Here is a 24,345-nt window from a genome sequence, read left to right as displayed (position 1 = left end):
TAGATCTGTCTTGGCGCCTGCCAACTCTGAGTAAATAGTTGGTGGTGAACAAATAAAAGGAGTTTTATATCTCGACGTCCATAGTTCCTGAATCTCTCTGGTTACCACTCAGCTGCCTGCCTTATTTCTGGTGCTGCTGTATTATCATAGCTACTCTACCATTGTCCCCCAAAATAAAGAAAAATAAATTCATTTTTTAGGAGCCTTCTGTATCAATAAGACCTGTGATAGTATACAGACATAAATGCCTTAATTCTGAGCTACCTTGTTATTAATGATACACAGGAGGAAATGAAGAAACGTTTCACTATATTTATTTAGAATCATCTATATGTATAAATCTATACATCTATCTTTATGTATTCTTGTAGAAAAGAAAGAAAAGAATGTTGTTTTCCCTTTGTAGATAGCTCACACAAATAAGGAATATAATAGTACATTATCAGTATGAAGGCAAGTTCAATCCCACTTTTTTACTCCTATAAATGTCCCTCTGTAAATTAAAGAAAATGTTCAAGTATCCAAACTCCAAGAGTCTGGATTCTTAACATATATGTTGTTTTCGTTACATAAGTGATTGAATAACTTTGAAATTGTCACTGTGCTGAGGACCTAATAAAGTCAGGAGCTTTGGGTCTCAGGACAGGTCAGGGAAACTGGGAAGGAGACTCCTCTGAAGACCTGACTCGTAGTGGTCCTGAAGAGGGAGGAAGACCCAGAGCACTGGGGACAGCGGTGCTGTGCGGGGCAGAAGCAGCTGAAATCGCTGGGGCTCGGTGGAGAGAAGACCAGTCCAGATGGTGGTCTGGGATGATATTTAGAATATCATCAGTTTGGCTGCCGTGCATATGGATGTCCTTCCTTGTCTGAGGAATTCCCTCAGAGGATCCCAGAATGCTGGACATCTGCTTCTGCAGCCTCCCCTAGAGCTGGCCTGTGGGCACGTGGTCCAGGTGCCAGCTGTCAAGTGAACCTGCCCCACATCAGATGTGCAGGCAAGAGACTGGGGAGGTGGGCCAAGTGGAAGCTGTCTCAGCGAGGGCACACAGCCGTGGCAGCTGTGCTCAGGGCCAAGGGCAGACTTTCTGGCAGCACTGCCTGGTGTTTGTCGTGTGTAGTGGAGTCAAAGGCTGTGAGTGTGTGCTTAGTCGTGCTGAAGTGGTAACTCTGGTGTGTTAGTTCTGCCCCATGATTTTGATTGGCGATCGTATTAATTATCTATAAATGCACAACCCATTACCCCCAAAATTAGCATCTTGAGACACAAGCATATATTCTCCCTTAGTGTCTGTAGGTCGGGAATCTGGGAGTGGCTTAGCTGGGGCCTCTGCTACAGTCTCTGATGAGACTGCAGCCAAGGTGTCAGCAGTGCTACCATTGTCTCCAGGCTCACCAGGGACAGGAGCCACCTCCACTTTAGTGGCTGTTGGCCCGTTTCCACTCCTTACAGGCTCTTGGCTAGAGACCTCTCAAGTCCTTGCACTGTGGGCCTCTCCATGGCACAGCTTACAATATCAGAGCGAGAGCAAGAGCAAGAGCAAGAGCCAGAGCCAGAGAGAGACACACGGAGAGAGATCTGAGGAGGAGGCATGTAGGAGGGAAGAGGTTGCAGAAGGGCATCAATACCAAGAGGTAGGAACCACTGGTAGTATTTTAGAGGCTTCTTGCCACAACGACTTGGCCACTTAGCCTCAGAGCCTGGTTCTACCTGCTTTCTCGAGGAGATCCTGGGGCCACTCAGTTTCCTGGTAATAGTCCTTGCTGCTTGAGGTCACCTCCCTTTGTGATACAGACAGTTAGCTGCCCCAGAGCCCTCATCAGAGATACTACCCTGTGGCGCTGTTACCCAGAGATACTAATACTGTCACAGTATTACCCAGAGATACCAAAACTTGGCACACTGTTACCCAGAGATACTAACACTGTGACAGTATTACCCAGAGATACTAACATCCTCACATTATTACCCAGAGATTCTAACTCTCATCACACTGTTACCTATAGATACTAACACCCATCACACTGTTACTTGGAGATACTAACGCCCGTCTCACTGGTACCTGGAGATACTAAAACTTGTCACATTGTTACCTAGAGATACTTAGCATTAATAATCGACCATATTTCTTGCCAGAGTTTTCTCTGAGTTTTCACACATCATTGAGATCATAGTGTCTTCTGTAACTTGAGTTTCTTACCATTTTCATACAAGAATTCCCCCTTCTTCTCAAAAGGCCCGATTCCTACAGTGGGTTGGTGAGCAGTTGTGGGGGCATGTGCCAGCTGGCAGGGCTCATTGCGTTGTCTGTGAACAGGGAGCTGGCCGGTGCAGGGGGACATGGCCCATCCATGGAAAGGGCACATTTGCCCTGTGTAGGAGGACAAGCCACTCTTGAGGGCCTGGGTGGTGTGATCCTTGCGATGAGTCACATATTCTTGAAAAGCAGCCAGGTCTGACTTTTATTTGTAAATATAGCATCTATTTAATTGAAAATAATAAAACTGCCGTTTTTGAAAGTCTCTTCTCCCCTTGTTTTACCCCTGATACAAACTATCTACTTTCTGGTCAGTGTGAAGTAATGGTCGGCCGAGGGATAACACATTCTATTTTTTTCACTTTTTAAAAGTTTCAACTGTGGTAAGACACATGTAGCGTTAAGGTTGCCTACCATCTTAACCAGTTGTAAGTGCGCAGCTCAGCTGTGTTAAGTCTGTTCACATTGCCGTGTGACCTCCAGAAGTCCTCTCATCTTGCAGAACTGAAACTCCACACTGAATGCACCCCTCCCACCTCCCTCCCCACAGCTGCTGGTATCCACCATTCTATTTTCTGTCTCTATGAATTGGACACTAGATGTCTCATATAAGTGGAAGCAGACAATATTTGTCTTTTTGTGATGGGGTTATTTTGCTTGGCCCAGTGACCTTAAGGTTCATCCACATTGTAGCATGTGTCAGAATTTCCTTCATTCTTATGGCTGAATAATTTTCCATCGTGTGCATGTGCTACATTTTGTTTATCCACTCATCTGCTGGTGGACGCTTGGCTTACTCCACCTTTTGGCTATTGTGAAATTATTTTCATTTTTAATTGAGTATTTTGTTGTGTTTCAGGGCAAGAAGTTGCCTTATCACCTTGGAGATGATGCAGAGGAAGGGGACGTTTCTGACGAGGACAGTGCAGATGAAATTGAAGACGAGTGCAAGTTCAGGCTTCACTGTGTAAGTCACAGGCGTGGTGTGACTTCCACCCTCTCTGTGCAGCTGTAAACGTTGCTGCTGGGTTGGCATACAGCAAATGAGATAGCTGTCATTGTGAAAAGGATATTTATTGAAAACTACTTAGTGTGCTGGTGCACAGACACTCAAGTGTTTATTGAGTGAATGAGTCAAGGATCCTTGTGTCTTAGATTTGGAAGGGAAGTTGTGGTTAACTATCCTACCCTCTCTCCAGGGACAAATCCTCTCCTCTCTTAACTTGGGCAAAACTCAGATTGTGGCCAGAAGTGTCGCTGTCTTTGATGACGTAAACTGGCGTCAGCTTGTCTCCTGCAGCAGCCCCATCACACGGCCTGTCACCCGCGGAACCCACCGTGCTGGATCTACTTCTCCAGGATGCCCGCCCTCCCTGAGGAAACGTGCCTGGGGCTGGAGGGTTTCCAGGCTCTTCCAGACCTGGGACTCTTGGCTAAATCTTTAATTTGCCACTTAAGTAAAATGGTGTAGAATGGTTTGTTATCTGCGTGGTGCTTCAGACCCCTGTTCTGGATCAAGGGGCCGCCTTGTAGAAAGCACACATAGCTAGGTGTCCAGGGGATGCAGACCTTGGGGGGATGAAGGTGTGAGGAGACCCCCTCCTTCCAAGGGGCCAGGATTTCCTGGCCCCCCAGGTGGTGCCAGGATCAAGTGACACCTGAGAACAGCACCCGCTCATGCTGGTTTGTTGGAGGATTTACTGTTTCATTCCTGCAGAAAAGTGGTTTTCCTACAGATATCAGGACTATTTTCTGCCTTCTGGAAAACAGAAATTTTGTACAAAATCTTCGAGTGTGCACCGTTGCCCTGAATTCAGTTATTACATTGTTAAAAAGAGCCCTCTCTTCCAGATCATGGTAACTTGGTGCCCTCCTGGGGGGCCAGTGGGAGCTGCCGTCATTTCCAGGGCGCACAGCTCAGCAATGGCTCAGGTCTCGTGGACCCCACTGTCCTGGCTTTGCTGCACTTTAGGAGGATGGAGTGGAGAAGGTTCAGTTTGGAGAGAAAAGGAAGCATTGCCGCCTGCATCCGTCTCCTGCCTTTTAGTACTTTATATTTAGTTAAAGACCTCCAGCAGGGCTGTGGTCACAGCAAATTACTATACATAGATTTACATAAGTGAAAATACGGTTAATATTTTACATAATTTCTTTTCTGCTCTTCTAGATATTTGCTATTATTGTAATTAATTATTTGTGATTATGGGTAATTTAGGTCAATTTTTACCTTTACTTTATAAACCAAATTTTTGCCTCTGATTTCCATTGTCTTTGCATCTTGTTTCACGAATCTCTTGGCCTCAGAGTAGTCTGTCATTGGAGAGCAGGGCACAGAGGTCCGACTGAGTTGTGTGTTCAGGGAATGCTGTTTGTAGTGAAAATGGGAGGTGGAGGTTTAACTGCTATCACAGTGCAGCCCTTTATTTCTCTGAGTAGAATCTAGGTCGTTCTGGTTTCTAGACCCACCCACGTATGTAACTGTTCTTCTCCTGTCAGTGAGCCTTCTAACTTTCCAGGTTAGACATCTGTGGTTATGATGGAGAGCTAGCTGTAGTTTTATGGAGACAAACCAGTAACTTCACTTGTGAAAACACGCTCCTGGGTTCCTCTGTCTCCACAGTCTGTTTGTTGGTGTCCAGGAGCCCACACAGGCGGCTGTTAGAACATGATCCGCAGAGGTGGCCCTCACCTCACTAGGCTCCTGGTTTGGGCCCAAGTGAGAGCAGAGAGCGCTTTAATTGTAAAGTTGTCCAGGTGGCTCTTGTTGACTTTAGGAGAGAAAATGATAGAGAACAAGCCTTCCAGTGGAAGTGCATAAAGTTTTCACTCCACTTTTTCCAATCTTTCTTCTCTGTTTTTGAGCTCTTCTGAGAAAAGGTGATTCTGTATTTAGAAAGCCAAAGTGTCACCCTGTCCTCTTGTCAGCGGACGCTTTGTCTGAGTGTTGATATGAACTGTCTGACCTAAACTGAAAGCCTGATCATGTTTCTGCAACAGAGGACACACTGCATGTAGCTCATGTGAGGCAACAATTATCGCAGAGGAGGTTCTCAGCCTCAGTTCAAAGTTAACAGGGTTTTATAGGAGCAATAGCTCTCGGGAGGTTTATACAAGACCCGTTGCACATTCAGCACATTTTTGTTGAGCGTCTCCTGCTGGAGATCATGGCCGTGATGTTGCAGGTGTTGGTTTTATACTCGTGAACAAAACAGACAAAATTCTCTGCCTTCATGGAGTTTATACGTTAGTGGGAGAAGAGGAGGATCGACAAGAAACAAACAGATGAGTACTGGGTGTGATAATTGCTCAGGGGAAAAAGGGAGGGAGGAGTATAGACAGGGTGTGTGCACGTGTGTGTGCAAAGAGCTGCAGGAGTCTTAGGTGGGATGGCGGGAAAGGTCGCTCAGGGAGGCAGCAGGTGGGCAAGACTGGAAAGAAGTAAAGAGTTGCCACGTGAATCCAAGAAGGAGGTTCCAGGCAGAGGGAACAGCCCAGGTCAGAAACAGGATGGGCGGCTCCCCGGCCTTGCCTGGCATTGGGAACAGAGTGGGGGCGGGGCCCTCCCAGCTCTGTTCTCTAACGAGGGATTCAGCCACATCGGAAGTTTCTGCTCTTGTGATAGATGCTTTCTGTTGTTGGATTAATTGAATCCTTGAAGCTTCTGCCTCATTGTTTTCTGACTGCAGCCGTAGAGGAGACCTGGCTCGTGACGTGTAAGCCACAGGTAAAGGATGTGTTCGGTGGCCGAGAATCTAATCTCAAGGACAGGATGCTGCCCCCTCATCATGCGGTCCGGCCACCCCCAAACAGGCAGAGGCTGCCCACCGCTGCTGGTCTCCGTAGGTCCTCTAGCGTCAGTGCCCACGTGTCAGCCTCCGATGGCTTTCCTCCTGTGCTGAGAGCTCCAGCCACTGTTTCTTGACCCTCTGGGTCTGGGTTTGGCAGCCCCTCGGGCACAAATGCAGCTCCCTCTGCTGCGTGAAGCTCGTGCCATGAACACCAAGCCTGCCGGCAAGTTGAGACGAGCCCTGGCACAGGAGCCTGTAACAGCCCCCCTAGACCGCTGTCAGCCCTGTGCATGTCGCACTGGTCACCAGGGGTGTCCCCTCCTCCTTCTGCATCAGCTGCAGAGGCTTCTTTCCTAGTGGCTTGTGTGATGGAGCCGTTGTAAGAGGGATTACGGGCTTGTTGGTTTAAGGCTGCCGTGTTCCTGGAAGGGGTGAGCTGCCTGCTGAGGCCCAGGGCTTACCCCCAAGATTGGCTCAGAGACTAAACGTCTGCGTGCTGGGTGTGCTGGCAGCCGGGTGAGGGGTGCAAGGGCACTGGGAGGGTGGGGCTGTTTCTAGTTCCTGATGCAACTTGAGCCTCCGCCCTGCCGGCAAGGAAGGGGACCAATCGGTTGCTGTCAAAGGTCCTGCACGTGTCATGTCTGCGGACGTGTTTCCCTCGCATTTCAAGGCCTTGTCTTCTGGGAGCTGCTGTTGCTGAGGAGCCTGCTGCTCACTCGCTTGTCTCCCTTGCTGGGCTTGTGTCCTTCCTTCCCGTTGCAGTCGTTCTGTGATTTCACTGTTAGGTGACTAGGAATGTTGACTTCCTGTCAGAGAGCTCAAGTTTTCTTTTGTTCTGGAAAATTCTCAGCCCTTTTTTCCTTTGAATATGTTTCTGTGCAGTTCCTTTAGTCATCTTTTTCTGGAAGTCCCATGAGATTTGTGTTGGGATCTCTCAGTCTATTGTCTGTCACTTAATTCATCTTTAATATTCTCTTTATCTCTGTGCTCAGTTCTGGTACCATTTATGTGTTTATTTTTCAGTTCGTTAGTTGCCCCTTTGACTGTGTCTGGTCTAGAGTTTATCGCAGCTGTTCTTTTAATTTCAGTGACGGTACAGAGTTTGTTATTGGCTCTTTTTCATAGACACCGGTTCTTCTTTTATTTTTGGCTTCTTAGTTTCTTGTTCTTTTTATGGGGCTATTTCTTCATATTTTGGGTGTGTGAACACGCTTATTTTACAGTGAAGCAGTGAATCCCTTTCCACATGTTGATGTTTTGGGCTGTGTCAGCATCGGTTGCCTTGTAGGTTAGAGTTTGGTGTTGAAGGCTCAGTTTTGAGTGCAGCAATCTTCCTTCTGTTCTCTCTCAGTATCCACCCTTCTTGTCTAGTGGCTTTGGGCTTGCTTTCACCGAGCCCTGCGCCTCCCCGCAGCCCTCCTGTGCCTCAGGTTCCTACAGACCTTTGTTGGTGGCTTGGGGCCCTCTGGCCCAGGAGGTGCTGAAGATGCCCCCATCCAGCCAGCGAGCAAACCCACAATTCTGTTGTCATCTTACTCCTGCCTCTTTTGATGTTAGATTGTATATTTCCATAGAGTAGTTCTTTTTAAATGTTTCCTGCAATAAGCAGGGACCCGTTCCAGCTTTATCTAGTACATTGGTTCCCTGCTGTGAGACCAGCTCTGTCTCCACAGCACATGGGGCACCTTTAGTATTATTAAACTGTGAGGTATAAGCTCTTGGCCACTCTGCCTGCTGTGAATGTGGAGCTTGGCTGCATTTATGTTGGCAGTGGTCTTCTTTATTTTTATTATTATTATGTTTTTGCTGAGGAAGATTAGCCCTGGGCTAACACCTGTGCCAGTCTTCCTCTGTTTTATATGTGGGATGCTCCCACAGCCATGGCTGATGTAGATCCATGCCCGGGATGCGAACTCGCAAACCCAGGCTGCCGAAGTGGAGCATGCCTAACTTAACCACCAGGCCACGGGGCCAGCCCCTTGTTTATTTTGTTTTTGACCAAGACTACAAGTTTTCTCTTTTTATTTCTTCTACCATTGGAGCAGTGAGGACTTGAAAGCGTGTGTGGATACCGCCCTATGTGTGACCCATGTGTGTGCATGGAGGCACATGCCCAGACTCACATTCATCACAGAGTACTTTTTCTTAAAGTAAATAAAGCGTGGTTGCTCTAGTAAGATTTAAAAATGTGCGCTTAAGCTTGAGAGGAACAGACCTTCTGCTGCTTTCCTGACGCTGTACTATTATTTTTTCCACCTTGGCTAAAGCAGCTTTCACACGCCTGACGTTTGTGGGGCCCTCACTAAGCACCAGCACCACACTGAGGACTTAACGCACAGGATTTCATCCCTTTCCCATAACAGTGGCAACAGGGCAGAAACTCTCATTTGCAGCTGTTTACAGATGTGGGAAATGGTTGTGAAAGAGGAAGTGATTGATGTCATGGTTAATTCAGGTGAGGAGTGCACGCCGCCCACCCTCACTCTCGGGGGTGGTGGTGTGTGACCCACATGTGTGCCTTTCAGGGAGTTCGTCTGGCTGGAGAGACACATGTACCACAATGGAGGAAGCAACGAGTAACAAACTGAATGACTGGTGTGTGTGTGGGGTTGACCTGGTGGAAGGTGAATTCAGAGGATGAGCCAAGGCCGGGCTGGAGCCCCAGAGCAGGTCAGATGAAATGCTGTGTGCAGTCGCCAAATGCACAGGCTCAGGCCAGAGCCCAGGTTTAGAGCCCGCTGGTACCTGTATGACCTTGAGGAGCTCACCGACCTCTCTGTGCCTCAGTTTCTTTCTTTTTTAAAAAAAATTATTTTACTGAAGTCGTATTGGCTTATAACACTGTGTAATTTCAGGTGCACATTATATCAGTTTCTGTGTAGACTGCATCGTGTTCACCACTGATAGTCTAGTTTTTATCTGTTGCCATACATATGTGCCCCTTCACCCCTTGTGCCCTCCCCCCACCCCCTTCCCCTCTGGTAACCACCGATCTGTTCTCTTTGTCCATGTGTTTGTTTATCTTCCACATATGAGTGAAATCATATGGTGTTTGTCCCTCTCTGTCTGGCTTATTTCCCTTAACATAATACCCTCCAGGTCCATCCATGTTGTTGTGAATGGGGCGATTTTATCTTTTTTATGGCTGAGTAGTATTCCATTGTATATGTATACACCACATCTTCTTTATCTAGTTATCAGTTGATGGGTACTTGGGTTGCTTCCATGTCTTGGCTATTGTGAATAATGCTGCAGTGAATGTAGGGCTGCGTAAGTCTCTTTGAATTGTTGATTTTAAGTTCTTTGGATAAGTACAGAGTAGTGGAATAGCTGGGTCGTATGGTATTTTGATTTTTGATTTTTGGAGGAATCTCTGTACTGTTTTCTGTAGTGGCTTCCAAGTTTGCATTCCCACCAGCAGTGTATGAGGGTTCTCTTCTCTCCACATCCTTTCCAACATTTGTTGTTTATAGCCATTCTGACAGGTGTAAGGTGATATCTCATTGTAGTTTTGATTTTCATTTCCTTGATGATTAGTGATGTTGAACATCTCTTCATGTACCTGTTGGCCATCTGTATATCTTCTTTGGAAAAATATCTCTTCATATCCTCTGCCCCTTTTTGGATCAGGTAGTTTGCTTTTTTTTTGTTGAGTTGTATAAGTTCTTTATCTATTTTCGAAATTAATCTCTTGTCAGATATATGATTTGCAGATATTTTCTCCCAGTTGATGGGTTGTGTTTTCACTTTGTTCATGGTTTACTTTGCCTTTCAGAAAATTTTTAGTCTTATGTAGTCCCATTTGCTTGTTTTTTCTTTTGTTTCTCTTGCCTGAGTAGACCGTGGTATTTGAAAAGATAGTGCTAAGACTGATGTCAGAGGGTACTGCCTATATTTTCTTCTGAGAGTTTTAGAGTTTCAGATCTTACATTCAACTCTTTAATCCATTTTGAGTTAATTTTTGTGTATGTTGTAAGATAATGGTCTGCTTTCGTTCTTTTGAATGTGGCTGTGCAGTTTTCCCAACACTATTTATTGAAGAGACTTTCCTTTCTCCATTGTATGTTCTTGTCTCCCTTGTCGAAAATTAGCTGTCTGTAGATGTGTGGGTGTATTTCTGGGCTCTCTATTCTGTTCCATTGATCTATGTATCTGTTTTTGTGCCAGTACCATACTGTTTGATTACTGTAGCTTTGTAGTATATTTTGAAATCAGGGATTGTGATACCTCTAGTTTTTTTCTTTTTTTTCTCAGTGTTGCTTCAGCTGTTAGGGGTCTGTTGTCATTCCTTGTAAATTTTAGGATCCTTTTTCTATTTCTGATTTCTTTGTTCTATGTCATGGGGATTATAATTGGGATTGCATAGGATCTGTAGATTGCTTTAGGTAATAGGGACATTTTAACTATGTTTATTCATATAGTCTGTAAGCATGGAATTTCTTTCCATTTCTTTATGGCTTCTTCAATGACTCTTAATAATGTCTTATAGTTTTCAGTGTATAGTTCTTTCATCTGCTTGGTTAAATTTATTCCTAGATATTTTATTCTTTTTGTTGCTATTGTAAATGGGATTGTATTCTTGATTTTTGTTTCTGCTAGTTCGCTATTCTTGTATAGAAATGCAGTGACTTTTTTCTTTTTCTGAGGAAGATTCATCCTGAGCTAACATCTGTTGCCAGTCTTCCTCTCTTTTTGTATGTGAGCTACCGCTACAGCATGGCCACTGACAGATGAGTGGTATAGGTCATGCTTGGGAACCAAACCTGGGCCAGCAAAGCACAGTGTACTGAATTTAACCACTAAGCTACCAGGACTGGCCCACTACTCATTTTTGTAAGTTGACTTTGTATCCTGCAACTTTGTTGTAGTTGTTGATTATTTCTATAGTTTTCTGGTGGATTCTTTAGGGTTTTCTATGTATAGAATCACATCCACAAGTAGTGAGAGTTTCACTTCTTCCTTCCCAATTTGGATACTTTTTATTTCTCTTTCTTGCCTAATTGTTCTGGCCCAAACCTCCAGGACTAGGGTAAATAAGAGTGGTGAGAGTAGGCACCCTTGTCTTGTTCCTGTTCTCAGAGGGACAAATTTCAGTTTTTCCCCATTAAGTATAATGTTGGCTGTGGGTTTATCATATAAGGCCTTTATTATGCTGAGGATCTTTCCTTCTATATCCATTTTATTGAGAGTTTTTTTTTTTTAATCACATATGGATGTTGGGTCTTGCCAAATTCTTTCTCTGCCTCTATTGAGATGATCATGTGACTTTTATTCCTTATTTTGTTAATTTGGTGTATCACATTGATTGATTTGTGGATGTTGAACCATCCCTGTGTCCCTGGTATAAATCACACTAGATCATGGAATATGATCCTTTTAATGTATTGCTGTATTCAATTTGCTAATATTTTGTTTAGGATTTTTGCATCTGTATTCATCAGTGATATTGGCCTGTACTGCTATGAATTTCCCTCTTAGGACCACTTTCCCTCTATGAGTTGATATGGTGTGTTTTCATTTTCATTTGTTTCCAGGTATTTTTTTATTTCTCTTTGGAGTTCTTCATTGATCCATTGGTTGCTCAGTAGCATTTTGTTTAGTTTCCACATATTTGTGACTTTCCCAGCTTTTTTCTTGTAGTTGCTTTCTAGTTTCATAGCAATATGGTTGGAAAAGGTGCTTGATATGATTTCAGTCTTCTTAAATTTATTGAGCCTTGCCTTGTTTTCCAAAATACAGTCTATCTTTGAGAATGTTCCATGTGCACTGGAGAAGAATTTGTTTTCTGCTGTTTTTGGATGGAAGGTTTTATTTATATTAAGTCCATCTGGGCCACTCTTTCCTTATTGACTTTCTGTCCAGAGGATCTATCCACTGATGTAAGTGGGGTGTTGAGATCTCCTTCCATTATTGTGTTGCTGTCAATTTCTCCCTTTAGGTCTGTTAGTAGTTGCTTTATGTCCTCTGGTGCTCCTGTGTCAGGTGCATATATATGCGTACGTGTTATGTCCTCTTGGTGGAATGTCCCTTTTTCATTATATACAGCCCCTCTTTGTCTCTCATTGTCTTTTTTATCTAGAAGTTTGCTTTGTCTGATACAGTTATGGGAAAAGCTGCTTTCTTTTGCTTGCCATTTGCTTGGAGTATCATCTTCCATCCCTTCACTATTAGCCTGTGTTTGTCTTAAGAGCTGTGTTTCCTGGAGGCAGTATGTTGTTCGGTTTTGTTTTTTAATCCATCCAGCCGCTCTGTGTCTTTTGATTGGAGAATTCAATCCATTTACATTTAGAGTGATTATTGATATATGAGGGCTTAATACTAACCATTTTATCTCTTGGTTTCTGGTTATTCTGTATTTCCATTGTTTCTCTTCTCTTGTATTTCTGACAGCCATTTTAGTTTGGTGGTTTTCTGTGATGGTTATCTCACTTTTCTCTTTATTTATGAATTGTGGCTCTGCTCTGACTTTTTGTTTAGTGGTTACCATGAGGTTTGTATAAGAGATCTCATAGATGAGATAGTCTGTTTTCTGATAGCCTCTTATCTCCGTTAGCCTAAGCAGGTTCCCTCCGTTTCCTCTTCTCCTTCTGAGTTATTGTTGTCTCAAATTACTCAGTGTTGTATTGTGAGTTTGTGACTAAGTTGAAGTGTTTATAGTTATTTTTGATGCTTTCCTTCCCTTCATCTTTTAAGTTATAATTAAATGTTTGCTAACCTGTTCTGGTAGAGAGCTGCAATTCTCTGATTTTGTCTGTTTATCTCCTTGCTCAAAGCTTTGTAAACCTTTGCTTTTTTGTTTCAGGTATGAGGGCATCCTTGGTCATCTCTTGTAAGGAAAGTCTAGTGGTGATGAACTCCCTCACTTTTGTTTATCTGGGAAAGTTTTAATTTCTCCATTGTATCTGAAGGATAATTTCACTGGATAGTATATTCTTGGTTGAAAATTTTTGTCTTTCAGAATTTTGAATATATGACTCCATTCTCTCCTAGCCCATAAGGCTTCTGCTGAGAAATCTGCTGAAAGTTTATGTAAGTTATTTTCTTCTGCCTTGCTGCCCTTAATATTTTTCTTTGTCATTGGTTTTTACCAGTTTTACTATTATATGCCTTGGGGAAGGTCTTTTTGCACTGATGTAGTTAGGAGTTCTGTTGGCTTCATGTACTTGTAAGTCCAGTTTCTTCCCCAGGTTTGGGAAGTTCTCTTCTGAAAAAGCTCTCTCGTCTTTTCTCCCTTTCTTCTCCCTCTGGAATACATGTAATCATTATATTGTTTTTCCTAATTGAGTTGGATATTTCTTGAAGAACTTCCTCAGTTTTTAAAAAAATCTTCATTCTCTCTTCTCCATCTGAAGCATTTCTGTATTTCTATTCTCTAAATCACTAATTCTGTCCTCCATAACATCACCTCTATTTTTTAAGGATTCTAGATTATTTTTCATGTCATTAATTATGTTCTTCCTTTCCAGAATTTGTTTGGTTTATTGTTTTTAGATTTCAATCTCTCTGCTTGTTAATTTTATTCCTGAGCTCATTGAACTTTTTGTGTTTTCTTTATGACAACTATTTTGAATTCTGTCATTTAGATTGTCATCTTCTGTGACTTCAGGACTGGTTTCTGGAGACCTGTCATTTTCCTTCTGCTCTGAAGTGTTACTGTAGTTCTTCTGCTCCTTGATGCATTGATCCTCTGTTGGCGCATTTGTGGTAGTGTCAGGTTGCAGATACCACCTGCCACTGCTGTGGGGGCCAGGTGCTGTGTTCCTGATTCTGCCCCATCTGCTTGTGGCTGTGCTGGTTCTGCTCTGCATTTGCATGGGCTGGCTGCAGTTGCTCAGCAGGTCGTGTTCATGCAGGCAGGGCCTCTCTTCTTGGTGGATGGGCTGCCTTTGCATGGGTGGGGCTGCTGGCCTCACAGGCAAGTCTGGTTGGGCTGCTGTGCTTGGCAGGTAGGGTGCCTTCATGCAGGCTGAGCTGCCACCCTTTGATGAGGAGCATTTGCCCAGGTGGGGCTGCCACGGTAGTTGGTGCTTCTGCAGGTCAGGCTGCACCTCTCAATGTGTTCATGTGCAGGCTGAGGTGTCCCCACCTCCACTCATAGAAGTGCCGGCCACTGTGTGAGGATCCAACCACCTGCATTGCTGCCACCAGGGAGGGGGAGGGGTGCACTCACCTTGTTCCCCTACCTCCCGGGATCCAGTCCACCCGCTGTCAGCTGCATGGCTGGTGGGTCTCTCAGACATCCTGTTGTGCTGTGTGGGATTCCTCTTGGTTAATGGATGTCTGTTTAGTTGTAACTTAGAGGGGAGAGACAAAAGGAACAGCTCACTCTGCCATGATGCTGGCATCACTCCTCCACAGTGCTGTGCCTCGGTTTCTTTATCCTCGATCCTCGTCTTCTAAATGGACATTAAAATAATGCTTCAGAATGTGGCTGCAGCTTCTCTGCCTGACTCCACCTTTGTAAGTCACATTACCTTCCTGGGATGGAGCTGTCCCTGTTAGCTCTGCACTGTGGGGAACATGTCCTCTCCTGGCTGAAATGGATGCCTGACCTCAAGGAGGGCAGGTGTGCAGTCCTGGGGTGCCCTTGACCTTGCACAAGCACATGGTGTGATAGGCCATCATATCTTGAGCATCCCGAAGCCCAAAAATCTCTCTCCTGATCTCCCTGAGGACCAATTAAAGGCACTCTTGCTATTTTAAGACACCTTGAGACAGAAAGGATCACGATCCTAAATTCTGTCTGATTCTTACTGACAGCAACTGAGTCAACAGTCTCTGTGATGTGGGAATAAGCGATTTGTCCCCATTGGAGCACAAGTCCCTCTTGTCCTCTCTGCCATGATTGCATAAATTTGACTTTTCATGTACTAAAGCACAAAATCATTATTTAACTTAAAAAAAGGAGGAAGATTATCATGAGGGCTCAGTAAGTTCAAACCCTGTGAAGAACAGTGCCTGGCATGTGGTTTGTGCTCAGCAATCATCAGACACCATCGGGAACAAGGACCTACTCGGTTGTCATAACAGGGGTCCTGAGCAGTGGTGTTTTCAGGGGGCTGTCAGAGTAGGCAGGACGGGGAGGGACGTATGGACCTGAGCCTGAGGGCAGCTGCCCTGCAGCACGACACCCTCAGGTCAGGGCTCTGGGAGCTCTGGGCCTCATGCGGGAAGCTGACCTGTCCATTGTTCCTCCTGACTCTGGACTCCAGCCTAGAGGGAGAAGGACGTTGGGGCAGGTGATATGTTCCACTGTCTTGTTTTCATTTTGTTAAAGCAAATTCCTCAACCTGGGCTGTACACAGGGATAACAGGAGAGCTTTCAGAACTTCCAGTGCCCAGGTCCCGGCCCAGAGATTCCCGTGTTCCTGGTCCAGGGTGTGGCCTGGGGCTTCCAGCATGTGCAGAGGTGGGGCCTCTGTGCGAGAGGGCCCCTCCCTCGAGGGCAGCCCTCCAGCCCTGCTGCGCTCTCTCCTGCTGCTGCCCAGCCTACGCTGGGGGCTGTGGCTCGGGAAGCCCTCTGCCTTGCTTCCCTGGGATCCTTTTATTTCAGGCTGGAGACCAAACAAGAGTGTGTTTGTGTTTATTTACCCGTGGTGGGTGCTCCTGGATCCCATTTACCTCTCAGAAACGGAACTGGCCACCCTGAGGGTGTGTCTGGTGGGGACTCTCCCCACGTTGAAGGGTTGCCCCCCTCCCCTACACCCCTGCTGTGGCATCCTCTCTCCCACTGGCTCAGGACAAAGGAGCATGATGCTCCGTGTCCAATTGTGGTCACTGCTGCAGCTGCACATGGATGGCAGGCTGCGAGCTCCAGTGTCTGTCTAGGTTCCTTCTTTGCTGTGTGGTTCCAGAACTCAGCGATAACATATTAGTGAAACCTTAGCCACACGTTTATTTGTCCCTGGTGGCTAATTTTCTCATGCTGTAAATCACAGAGAAGAGAAAGACCCACCAGCAGAAATTTCATTCCTCCAGCAACTCCCAGTGTTCAGTGGATGTGAAGTGAATAATTATAGCTTTGTATTAAGCATTTGTTATTTCACCAGCACCCACCATCTGGCTCCATATTTTTGTCTGTGCTTTGCTGATGGGGTGTCTGGACGTGGTGACTACAGTTCATCACGGTCTCTGGCTTGTCCCGCGGCCTGAGCCAGGAAGGAGCTGATGGGCATGTGGCATGTGGCATGTGCCCTGGGTGCTGCCATCTCTGTTTGTCAGTCTCTGGGTCGCTTGATCAAATGCATTGGGCGTTTGAGACCTGGAGCTCTTTTCTTGGAGTCCCTGCTGACCTGTGAAACCTGCTGTTTCCTGCAGAGGGATTGTGGCTGTGTATTTCCCAGCCGTCGTATAGGAGTAATGGGTGTTTAAAATATGCACCTGCTCTGATTCATTAGTCTCCAGAGGTTCTCCTTTACTGTGACAGCCTCAAGGGGCTGGCTGCAGCATTGCGTGCAGACACAGACCTGGAGCTCTGGGCTGGAAGCCTTGGGTTCAAGTCCTGGGTCAGCCGCTTCTTTGGCATGCATGTCTGGACAGTCTTCCTGCCTATGTGTTACTATGAGTAAAATCTGGAGAGTCATAGTGCTGCCTTGAAGGGCGTTGGGCGGCTCAGGTGCAGCGTTACCGGAAGGCACTCTGCGGACTCAGCACGGGGGAGGCTTGGCTGCTTCTCCTGCACACACGCAAATGCACACATGTGCACACGCCCACACCTGTGCTCTCTTCTCCACGTGTTCCCATGTTAACAGTCTCTCCGTGCTCTGGCTCACGTGGGAATGCTGTCACTCGACCCTTTGCTGGATGGTCAGTGCATATTCGTGGTGGTGGGTTGATTTGTGGCCACAGAAGACATGTCCAAGTCCTGCCCTAGCACCCATGACCATGACCTTATTTGGAAAAAGAACCTTTGCAGATGTAATTAATAATTAAGTTAAGGGTCTCAAGATGAGCTCATCCTGGAGTAGCCTGGTGGCCCTAAAAGTCCAGTAACAAGTGTCCTCGTGAGAGGAGGGTCAGACGGATGAAAGAGGGACACAGAAGGCAGCCATGGGAGGTCCTCTGCCGTGCGCCCCCTGGGTGCTGGGGGCTGCCAGAAACGGAAAGAAGCCAGGAAGGAGCTTTCCCAGGGCTTCAGCAGGAGCCCAGCCCTACCAATGCCTGGACTTGTGATCCTGCCTCCAGAACTTCAAGAGGACGAGTTTCTGCTGCTTTAAGAGGCAGGTCATGGTAGTTTGTGACAGCAGTGATGGGAGACTGACACATGTCTTCAAGGCTTGGTCCAGGTGTCATCTGCTCCTGGGAGTCTCTCCTGCACTCCAGGGCTGGGCAGGTGGCCCCCTGTACCCCGATGTCTGCTTGCTGCTGCTTGTGATTGTCCACTGACCTGTGTGTCTGCACTGTGACACCGAGGGTTCTGGGATGGTGGGTTGAGCCTCATTCATGTTTCTCGCTGGACATGTGGCAGCTCAATGTGTGTGTGTTTTATGCAAGGCAGACTTTGCTCTCACCCTCTCATCTTCGTTGAATCCACCCCGGCACATCGGCCTGGCTCTCAGCGCCTGTCAGGGGAGCTGGTGTGTCTGTCCTTTTCTCTGGGGCGCTGTCCCCTGTCTGCACATGCTGCAGGTTCAGACACTCCTCCACGTGGCAGCTTGGCAGCTCCACGCCTGCCCCCAGAGTCCTCCTCCAGCTTCACCCTCATCACTCTCCTCCTGTGCCTCTGCCCTCAGAAACTCAGCCTGTTCTGTGTCCACGGAACACACTTTACCAACGTGGAGCCTGCACTGGGTTGAGGATGATGGGAGGGCCCTGCCCTTGGTCGCTGGTGGGGTCTCACTCACCAGCTGTGCCAGTTGCCCTGCCTCTCCTTGAGGCCATTTCGGCCATTCGGGCAGGAAGGCCAGGCCGTGTCCCTTCTCAGAACCGTGGCTGAGCCAGCCATGCAGACGGAAGTGCTGCTTGGGGACACGCCTTTGTCAGCTTCAGGGGCTGTCTGCTCCTGAGGTCAAGGGCCAGCCCTCTTCCATCTCTGCATCTCCCTCAGGACCCCGGCCTTGTTCACCATGCATTAACAATATTCCCGCGTGTGATGCTCACACAGGCAGTTCGGCCCCGTCCGCATCTCCCTTTGGGCGTTTACATTACTGGTTCTTACAAAATTTTGTGAAAGTGAATCCATTAACTAGAAAGCTGCCCCTTCTGTGGGGTTTAATAGGGTCAAGTCTGTCTCTTGTAACCGACTTGCCAGTGGAGACACGGCCTGAGGCTCTGTGTGAGGAATACGGGCTGTTCTTGTGGAGGAGCCCTCCTCCCCTTGCCTTCGGGGGTGGCCCTGGGCAGGTGGCTGGAGACTTTGCAGGAAGGTGTGGACGTGGGAGGTGAGAGGGTGGTTGAGCTGTGAGCAGAGCCAGCCTTTGGGTTCACGCCGAACAAGGTGGCTAAGAGGCTGTGCTGAGCAGACTTAGGAAACCTGTGTCCCTCCATCCCCTAGAAATTGCCTGCGTCGTCATCTAGATATGGACACACTTTTGTCCTCAGACACTTTGTCTGAAGTTAGCTGTGACCTTAAGTGATGTGATGACGCGTCATCAGTGGTTCTTTCTACTTACGCAGTGAGCTCAGAGGAAGGACGTGGGTTTTCTCTTAGGATAGTCCTCAGCTCCAGAGGTTTCCATAGCATTCTTCTCCCCTCAGTGAAGGAAGTGGTTGGTTTTAAATAGCGTCTTTTGCTCAGATCTGCCCATTTGGACAGAGAAAACCTGGCCCCAGACGCTCTGGCCGCCCCCCTTCCGTTGAAGTAGGGAGCAGGGTCCTGGGAACAGTGTCGGGGCCTTGCCGGAGTCCTGCTTGGTGACTTGCTGACTTCGAGACCTTGAGCAGCGCAGTCTCTCTGAGCGAAAGATTCTCCATCTCTGAGATGGAAATGATACTGAGACCTCATAGGGTCTCGAGGGCGGATGCAGCACCGCGATCCCTGACTGTGGAACTGGGGTGTGTGCAGGAAGGAGCAAAACGGCACAGTGAGCTTACGTTCTTGCAGGTGACTGAGAGGGAATTGAACCATAGAAGCGATGTTGGCCTGAATAAGGGTGTTCTGATGGGCTCTCTGTCTGTAAGGAAAATTATTTCCATTGCTTGATTCTTTGCAGAATAACGGAACTACTGAGCATCAGGTGGAATCGTTCATCAGGAAAAAACTGGAGTCGCTGTTAAAAGAATCTCAAATTCGAGACAAAGAAGATCCTGACAGTTTCACGGTGCGGGCTCTGCTGAAGGCCACGCATGAAGGCCTGAACGCACACCTGACACAGGTACCAGCCTCGTGCCCGGGAAAGGGGGCGCCTCCTGCTTCCCAGCATTTACTGTCTACGCAGGGCTCCTCCAGTTCTTCCATTTCTGCCCTCAAGTCGCTTGAGACATGAAAACATCCTATCGCAAAAGGATATGAGAAAGAGCTGACAGTTGGACGGGCGGGTGAAAATGACAGACAGCCAGGGCCCCAGATGCCCCCTCCCCCTGCCAGGCGCGCTCAAGTGAGCTGGAGGCTGGAGCCACCAGCACTTTGCCCACCTCTCTCTCCACATTTGGCCCGCCTCCACCACTGGGGTCCGCCCCCATGCCACAGATCAGTCCCAGAGCCCCAGGGTCAGCCTCCACGCCTCGGAGCCTCATGTCCTGAGCAGGGCTGCCCTCTGTCTGCTCCTCTTCTTCTTGGTGGCCATATCCTGGGCTGGCCGGTGTTGGCTTCCAGCTCTACTAGCCCCACGTGCCCCGTCTGGTCTGCACCCTGCCATAGGCCTAGTGCCCTGAAATGTAGATCTGACCCTGTCACTCTGCTGCTCAGCACCTTCAGGGCTTCCCGTTGTGCTTGGGATAAATTACAGGCTCTGTAACCAGGCTTTTGGGGACCTCTGTGAGTTATATCCTTGCCTCTCCACTCTCAGATTCCCTATTTCCCTCGCACTGCCTCCCGTTGTTCCACTGGCCCTAACTGTGCACGTGCTTGATCTCACATTCGGTTCTCCTGCCCAGAGCACTCCCAGCCTACCTTTCTTCTGGGTAACTCCTGCTTAGTCTTCTAAATTCCAGCTTCAATGCAGTGTCCTAAATGAGTCCTACCTTGACTCCTGGCTTAGGTTAACTGTCCCCTCTCTGTTGTCCATGGCAGCTTGTTGTAGCGTCTCTTTTCTGGAGGTTTGTTTGTTTGTTTTTGCTGAGGAAGATGTGCCTGTGCCAACACCTGTGTCAGTCTTTCTCTATTTTGTATGTGGGTCGACACCACAGCGTGGCTGATGAGTGGTATAGGTCTGAGCCCTGGATCTGAACCCCGGCTGTTGAAGTAGATTGTGCCTAACTGAACCACTAGGCCATAGGCTGCCCTGGACTTTTTAAAAAACAAGCTTGCACTTATTTGCTCAATGTCTATCTTCCCAGCTTTCCTATGAATTCCGTGAAGACGGGAGCCGCGTCCCTCTCGATGACCATTGCTGTTCTGGCTTGCATGGTGCTCGGGACTCAGTGAGACCTTCATAAACCATCATCAAATGAACGGGCGCATTGGGCTCTGGCTGAGGTTTCTGCTCAGCTTTCTGATGAAAATATTATAGCTGGGCCAGGAAAAGGGAGAGCCAGTTCACTGATGGTCTCGTTGGAGGGCCCTGGGGCATCTGTTCTTGCCCAGAGGAGATCCGTGCACCCCTGGCTCAGCTCATGGCAGCCTTTCCTGCCACTGTCTCTGATCTTGGGCTGAGGGATCCCCAGGCGGAGGGAAGACCCTACGGGGGAGACTACCCAGTGGTGGGGCTTGCTCTCTGGACCCCGCAGAAGTCCAACTGTTCAGCCACTCACTGTTCCTCAGGTCTGTTGAGTTTCAAATAGAAAACCCAATTCCAAGTGGCTTAAATAATGGAGAAGAGCGTTGCACTGGGTCATTGGCAGGTTCACATGCAGAGCGGCCTCCAGGGTGACCTGGTCCAGAGGTGCAGCAGGGCCTCAGAGGCCTGTCTTTCTGCCCTGCCCCCACATGCCAGGGTCCTCCATGTTGTCTGGCCCTTCCCTGGTGGCTGTAGGGCGACTGCCAACAGGTCATGAGCTGCTGTGTCCTTGTGCAGATCCAGAGAGGGTGGAGCACGGGCTCCCCATCCAGCACTCCAGCTCGTGCTGAGCCCTGGTAGACGGTGTAGCTACTGTGCCCCCCAAGCTGGTCACGCGTCCTTCCTGGAGTAGCAGTCAGGCAAAGTCCAGGGTTTTGCTGCTGATGCCAGCGAGAACTCAGCCCTGGACCTGGTGCCTAGGCCAGGCCTCTGAAACTGCACGTGAGAGGAGAAGAGGGCATGAGGGCACCCAGCGTGTCCACCCCGCCCCCCCCCCCCCCCCCCCCGTTCACCCTGCAGTTCTGAGTTTTTTTAAAAGTTTCAGTAAATAGCAATAAGCACCCAACCCCTGCCAATTTGTTTCACCCATGCGAATGTCTGTGACTTCACCCGTGGTTAGTCCAGCTTCCTTTCTGCTGCTAGTCCTTGGTGAGCTCTCCAGTCTGGGCCAGTCACCTCCCCTTATGTCCTGTGGAGTCTTTGCTCCGTCCTGGATCATCCAGTTGCAGGTGCCACAGCAGGTCTGGGAGAGTCTTGAAGAAACGCAGGAGGCACATCTTGCTTTCGCTGTTCGTGGACGAGATCCTAGCAATCGTCCCCATCAGGGGGAGACCGGGGCCGCAAGAGCTCAGAGATGTGTGAGGCAGACTCATCGCTTTTCTTACTTGTTACTTTCCCTTAAGTCTGGGCGGCGGCATGGATGCATTAGCCCTGCTGTGGTATTGGTTTGTAAAGGGTGGTTCTGGTTCAACAGGCGAGTGAAGACCGTCTGTGTCAGATGTGTGTGGGCGCTTCTGTCTGGGGCTGAGAGCTCAGGGTGGCTTGTAGCTCCGCTACCTCCTCTCCGGGCCATGGCTCGGTGCTCTGGCACCCTGTGCTGCTGTCCGTCCTTTCCCTGGAGAGCCTGCAGAGAGTGAGGGTGAGGCTCCCATCCCTTGGGCCCGAAGAGCATAGCAGACCCTGAAGGACGCTACCTTCCAGGAGGTTCGAGTCTGCTCCTTCCTTTGCATCCCGGTGGCAGCTGTCTGGATGCCATAACTGTTCCCTGACTGGACATTTCCAGCCCCCACTGTCCTGCCCTCTCTGGTCCCCCATCTGTACGACCCACTGCCGCAGTGGTATTCCAGAAATGTGCATCTGACCATGTCATTCTCCTGTTTTAAACCATTCAAAGGCACATCATAACTTGGGGGATAGAGTTCAAATTCCAGGATATAACCCAAAAGATCCTTTTGCCGTGTTGCAGCCCCAGCTCCGACTCGTCCGCCCATGTGCAGGTGTGCAGCACGTGCACTCCACAGTCTTTGTTTCCTGGAAGGCACCTGGTCCTCAGCTCTGGCTTTGTGTCGGCTCCTTGTTGCGGCTTGCTTCTTCTGCCTCCTCACTCATGTAGATAACATCCACCAGCTTCCAGCTCCAGCTTTCATATCACATCCCCTTGGCAGGCGTCCTTGACCCTCAAGTCTGGGTCGGTGGTGTTTCTGGGCCATCCCGCAGGGCCCGGAGCCTCCCCGTCATGCCCTTCTTCAGTGTCTTCTGATCACTGGCTCTGCCCTTAGACTGCAGCCCAGCGTGGACAGTCTGCTCTCGCTGTCACCCTTGTATTCGTGCCAAGTTCCCAGCACCTCGTCTGACCCGTGACTTCAGTGAGGGATGTGGTACTGAAAGGGGTCCGGAGCCGGAGGGATCAGGGAGGGGAGAGAGCCAGAGTGGAGGCAGCTACACAGGGCCCCTGTGTTGTCACCAGCTGGCTGGGCAGCCCTGGGCGTGCCGTCTCACTTCACTCTGCTTCAGCCTTTTCTGTCTGTGAGGTTGGGGTTTCATCATCCTTACATCCGGGGTGGCCGTGTGTGTTAAGTGAGAGTATATGTTGCATGTCACCCTCGGGACAGAGCAGGTGCACACTGAGGAGGATGACCCTCAACCTCACTGCCTGGGGCAGCCCTGCCTTACTGTCCCAGCGTGGTTACTCACCCCACTCTTAAAAAGGCCCTGTTTTAGACAATAGGTGACGTGATCTCCTTACCACCTGATGGGCTATCAGAAGTAGAAAGGAACTCAGAAGTCAGTTGGCCTGTTCTTCCCTCGTTTCACAGAAGAGAAAACTGAGGTCCAGAGAAGGGGCTTCTGGAGGACGTCAGCTCCTTGGTGGCAGCACTGGGTCTCCTGGCCTGGGGAGCAGTCTACTTCTGTGGCCACATCTGGTGACTTAATTCCAGGGACTTTGAACAATTCACGATTGGCTTTAATAAATCTTCAGAGGCCATCAATACACGTAAACCAGTCAACTAGATTCCCCTGTGACTCCTACCCCAACCCTGCCAGCATTTTCTGAGCTCCCTCCTTCCCAGCTCCTTCTCAGTTCCCACTCCCCACCCGAATTGCATCTTTTTTTTTTTGGGAGGAAGATCGTTGCTGAGCTAACATCTGTGCCCATCTTCCTCTATTCTCTATGTGGGATGCTGCCACGCGTGGCCTGACGAGCATGGTGTAGGTCTGTGCCGAGGATCTGAACCTGTGAACCCCAGGCCACCAAAGCGGAGCGCACAAACTTAACCACGGCACCACCAGGCTGGCCCCCTGAATGGCATTGTTGATGAGTCTCCGTGCATATGTGGAGACGCCCTCCCTGACTTTGGATTCCATGTGGTTTTGTGTCTGTGTCGACTCCATTTGTTGCTTCTCTCTGTCTGTTGGGAGCTCCTGAGAGGGCAGGCGCCATGCTCTCCCTACACCAGGTCGTGCAGGGACCACCTGACATGCGCATCAGGATGACAGTGGAATGAGGGTCTGAACCCTGGTGGCCTTTCTGTCCCCGAGTGAGACACAGGCTTGCACAGGGAGCGCTCCAACCTGGAAAATTAACCCAGTGAGGGCAATTCAGAGGCTGTAACCCCTCCTCCCAGGGCTGCAACAGAAGGGGTGATACCAGGAAACAGAGGGCTTTGCTGTGGTTTACTTAAACAAGCAAACACAACGACTTAGTACCTCATAGATGGGTTTGGGTTTTGTCTATTTTGAATGTTTTAAAATCCCAAACAGCAGATTCAGTGAATGTGGGGACTTGCCTTATTCAGCACAACTGGCGCTGAAGGATGCCCATCTTCCACATTTACATCTCCTTTGACTTAAGACGGTTTGTCCCAACTCAGGCTCTCAAGGATTCATCCTGTGGGGTGGGCGCTGCCCCCAGGCCTGGAACCCGCC

General features: G+C 48.5%; 1 protein-coding gene across 17 annotated transcripts in view; it reads left to right on the top strand.

Moving 5' to 3' along the window:
- Positions 1-24,345, top strand: part of PLCH1 (phospholipase C eta 1) — a 223,838-nt gene that overhangs the window by 175,339 nt on the left and 24,154 nt on the right. For all 17 annotated transcript variants that reach the window (XM_070493783.1, XM_070493797.1, XM_070493790.1 and 14 more), the window contains 2 exons: positions 3,115-3,222; positions 19,195-19,356. In XM_070493783.1, the coding sequence (XP_070349884.1) occupies positions 3,115-3,222; positions 19,195-19,356 (270 nt within the window). The remainder of the gene's footprint in view (positions 1-3,114; positions 3,223-19,194; positions 19,357-24,345) is intronic.

Source organism: Equus asinus, chromosome 21, assembly GCF_041296235.1.
Source record: "Equus asinus isolate D_3611 breed Donkey chromosome 21, EquAss-T2T_v2, whole genome shotgun sequence".
Classification (NCBI taxonomy): domain Eukaryota; kingdom Metazoa; phylum Chordata; class Mammalia; order Perissodactyla; family Equidae; genus Equus; species Equus asinus.
This window is presented reverse-complemented; position numbering and strand designations above follow the sequence as displayed.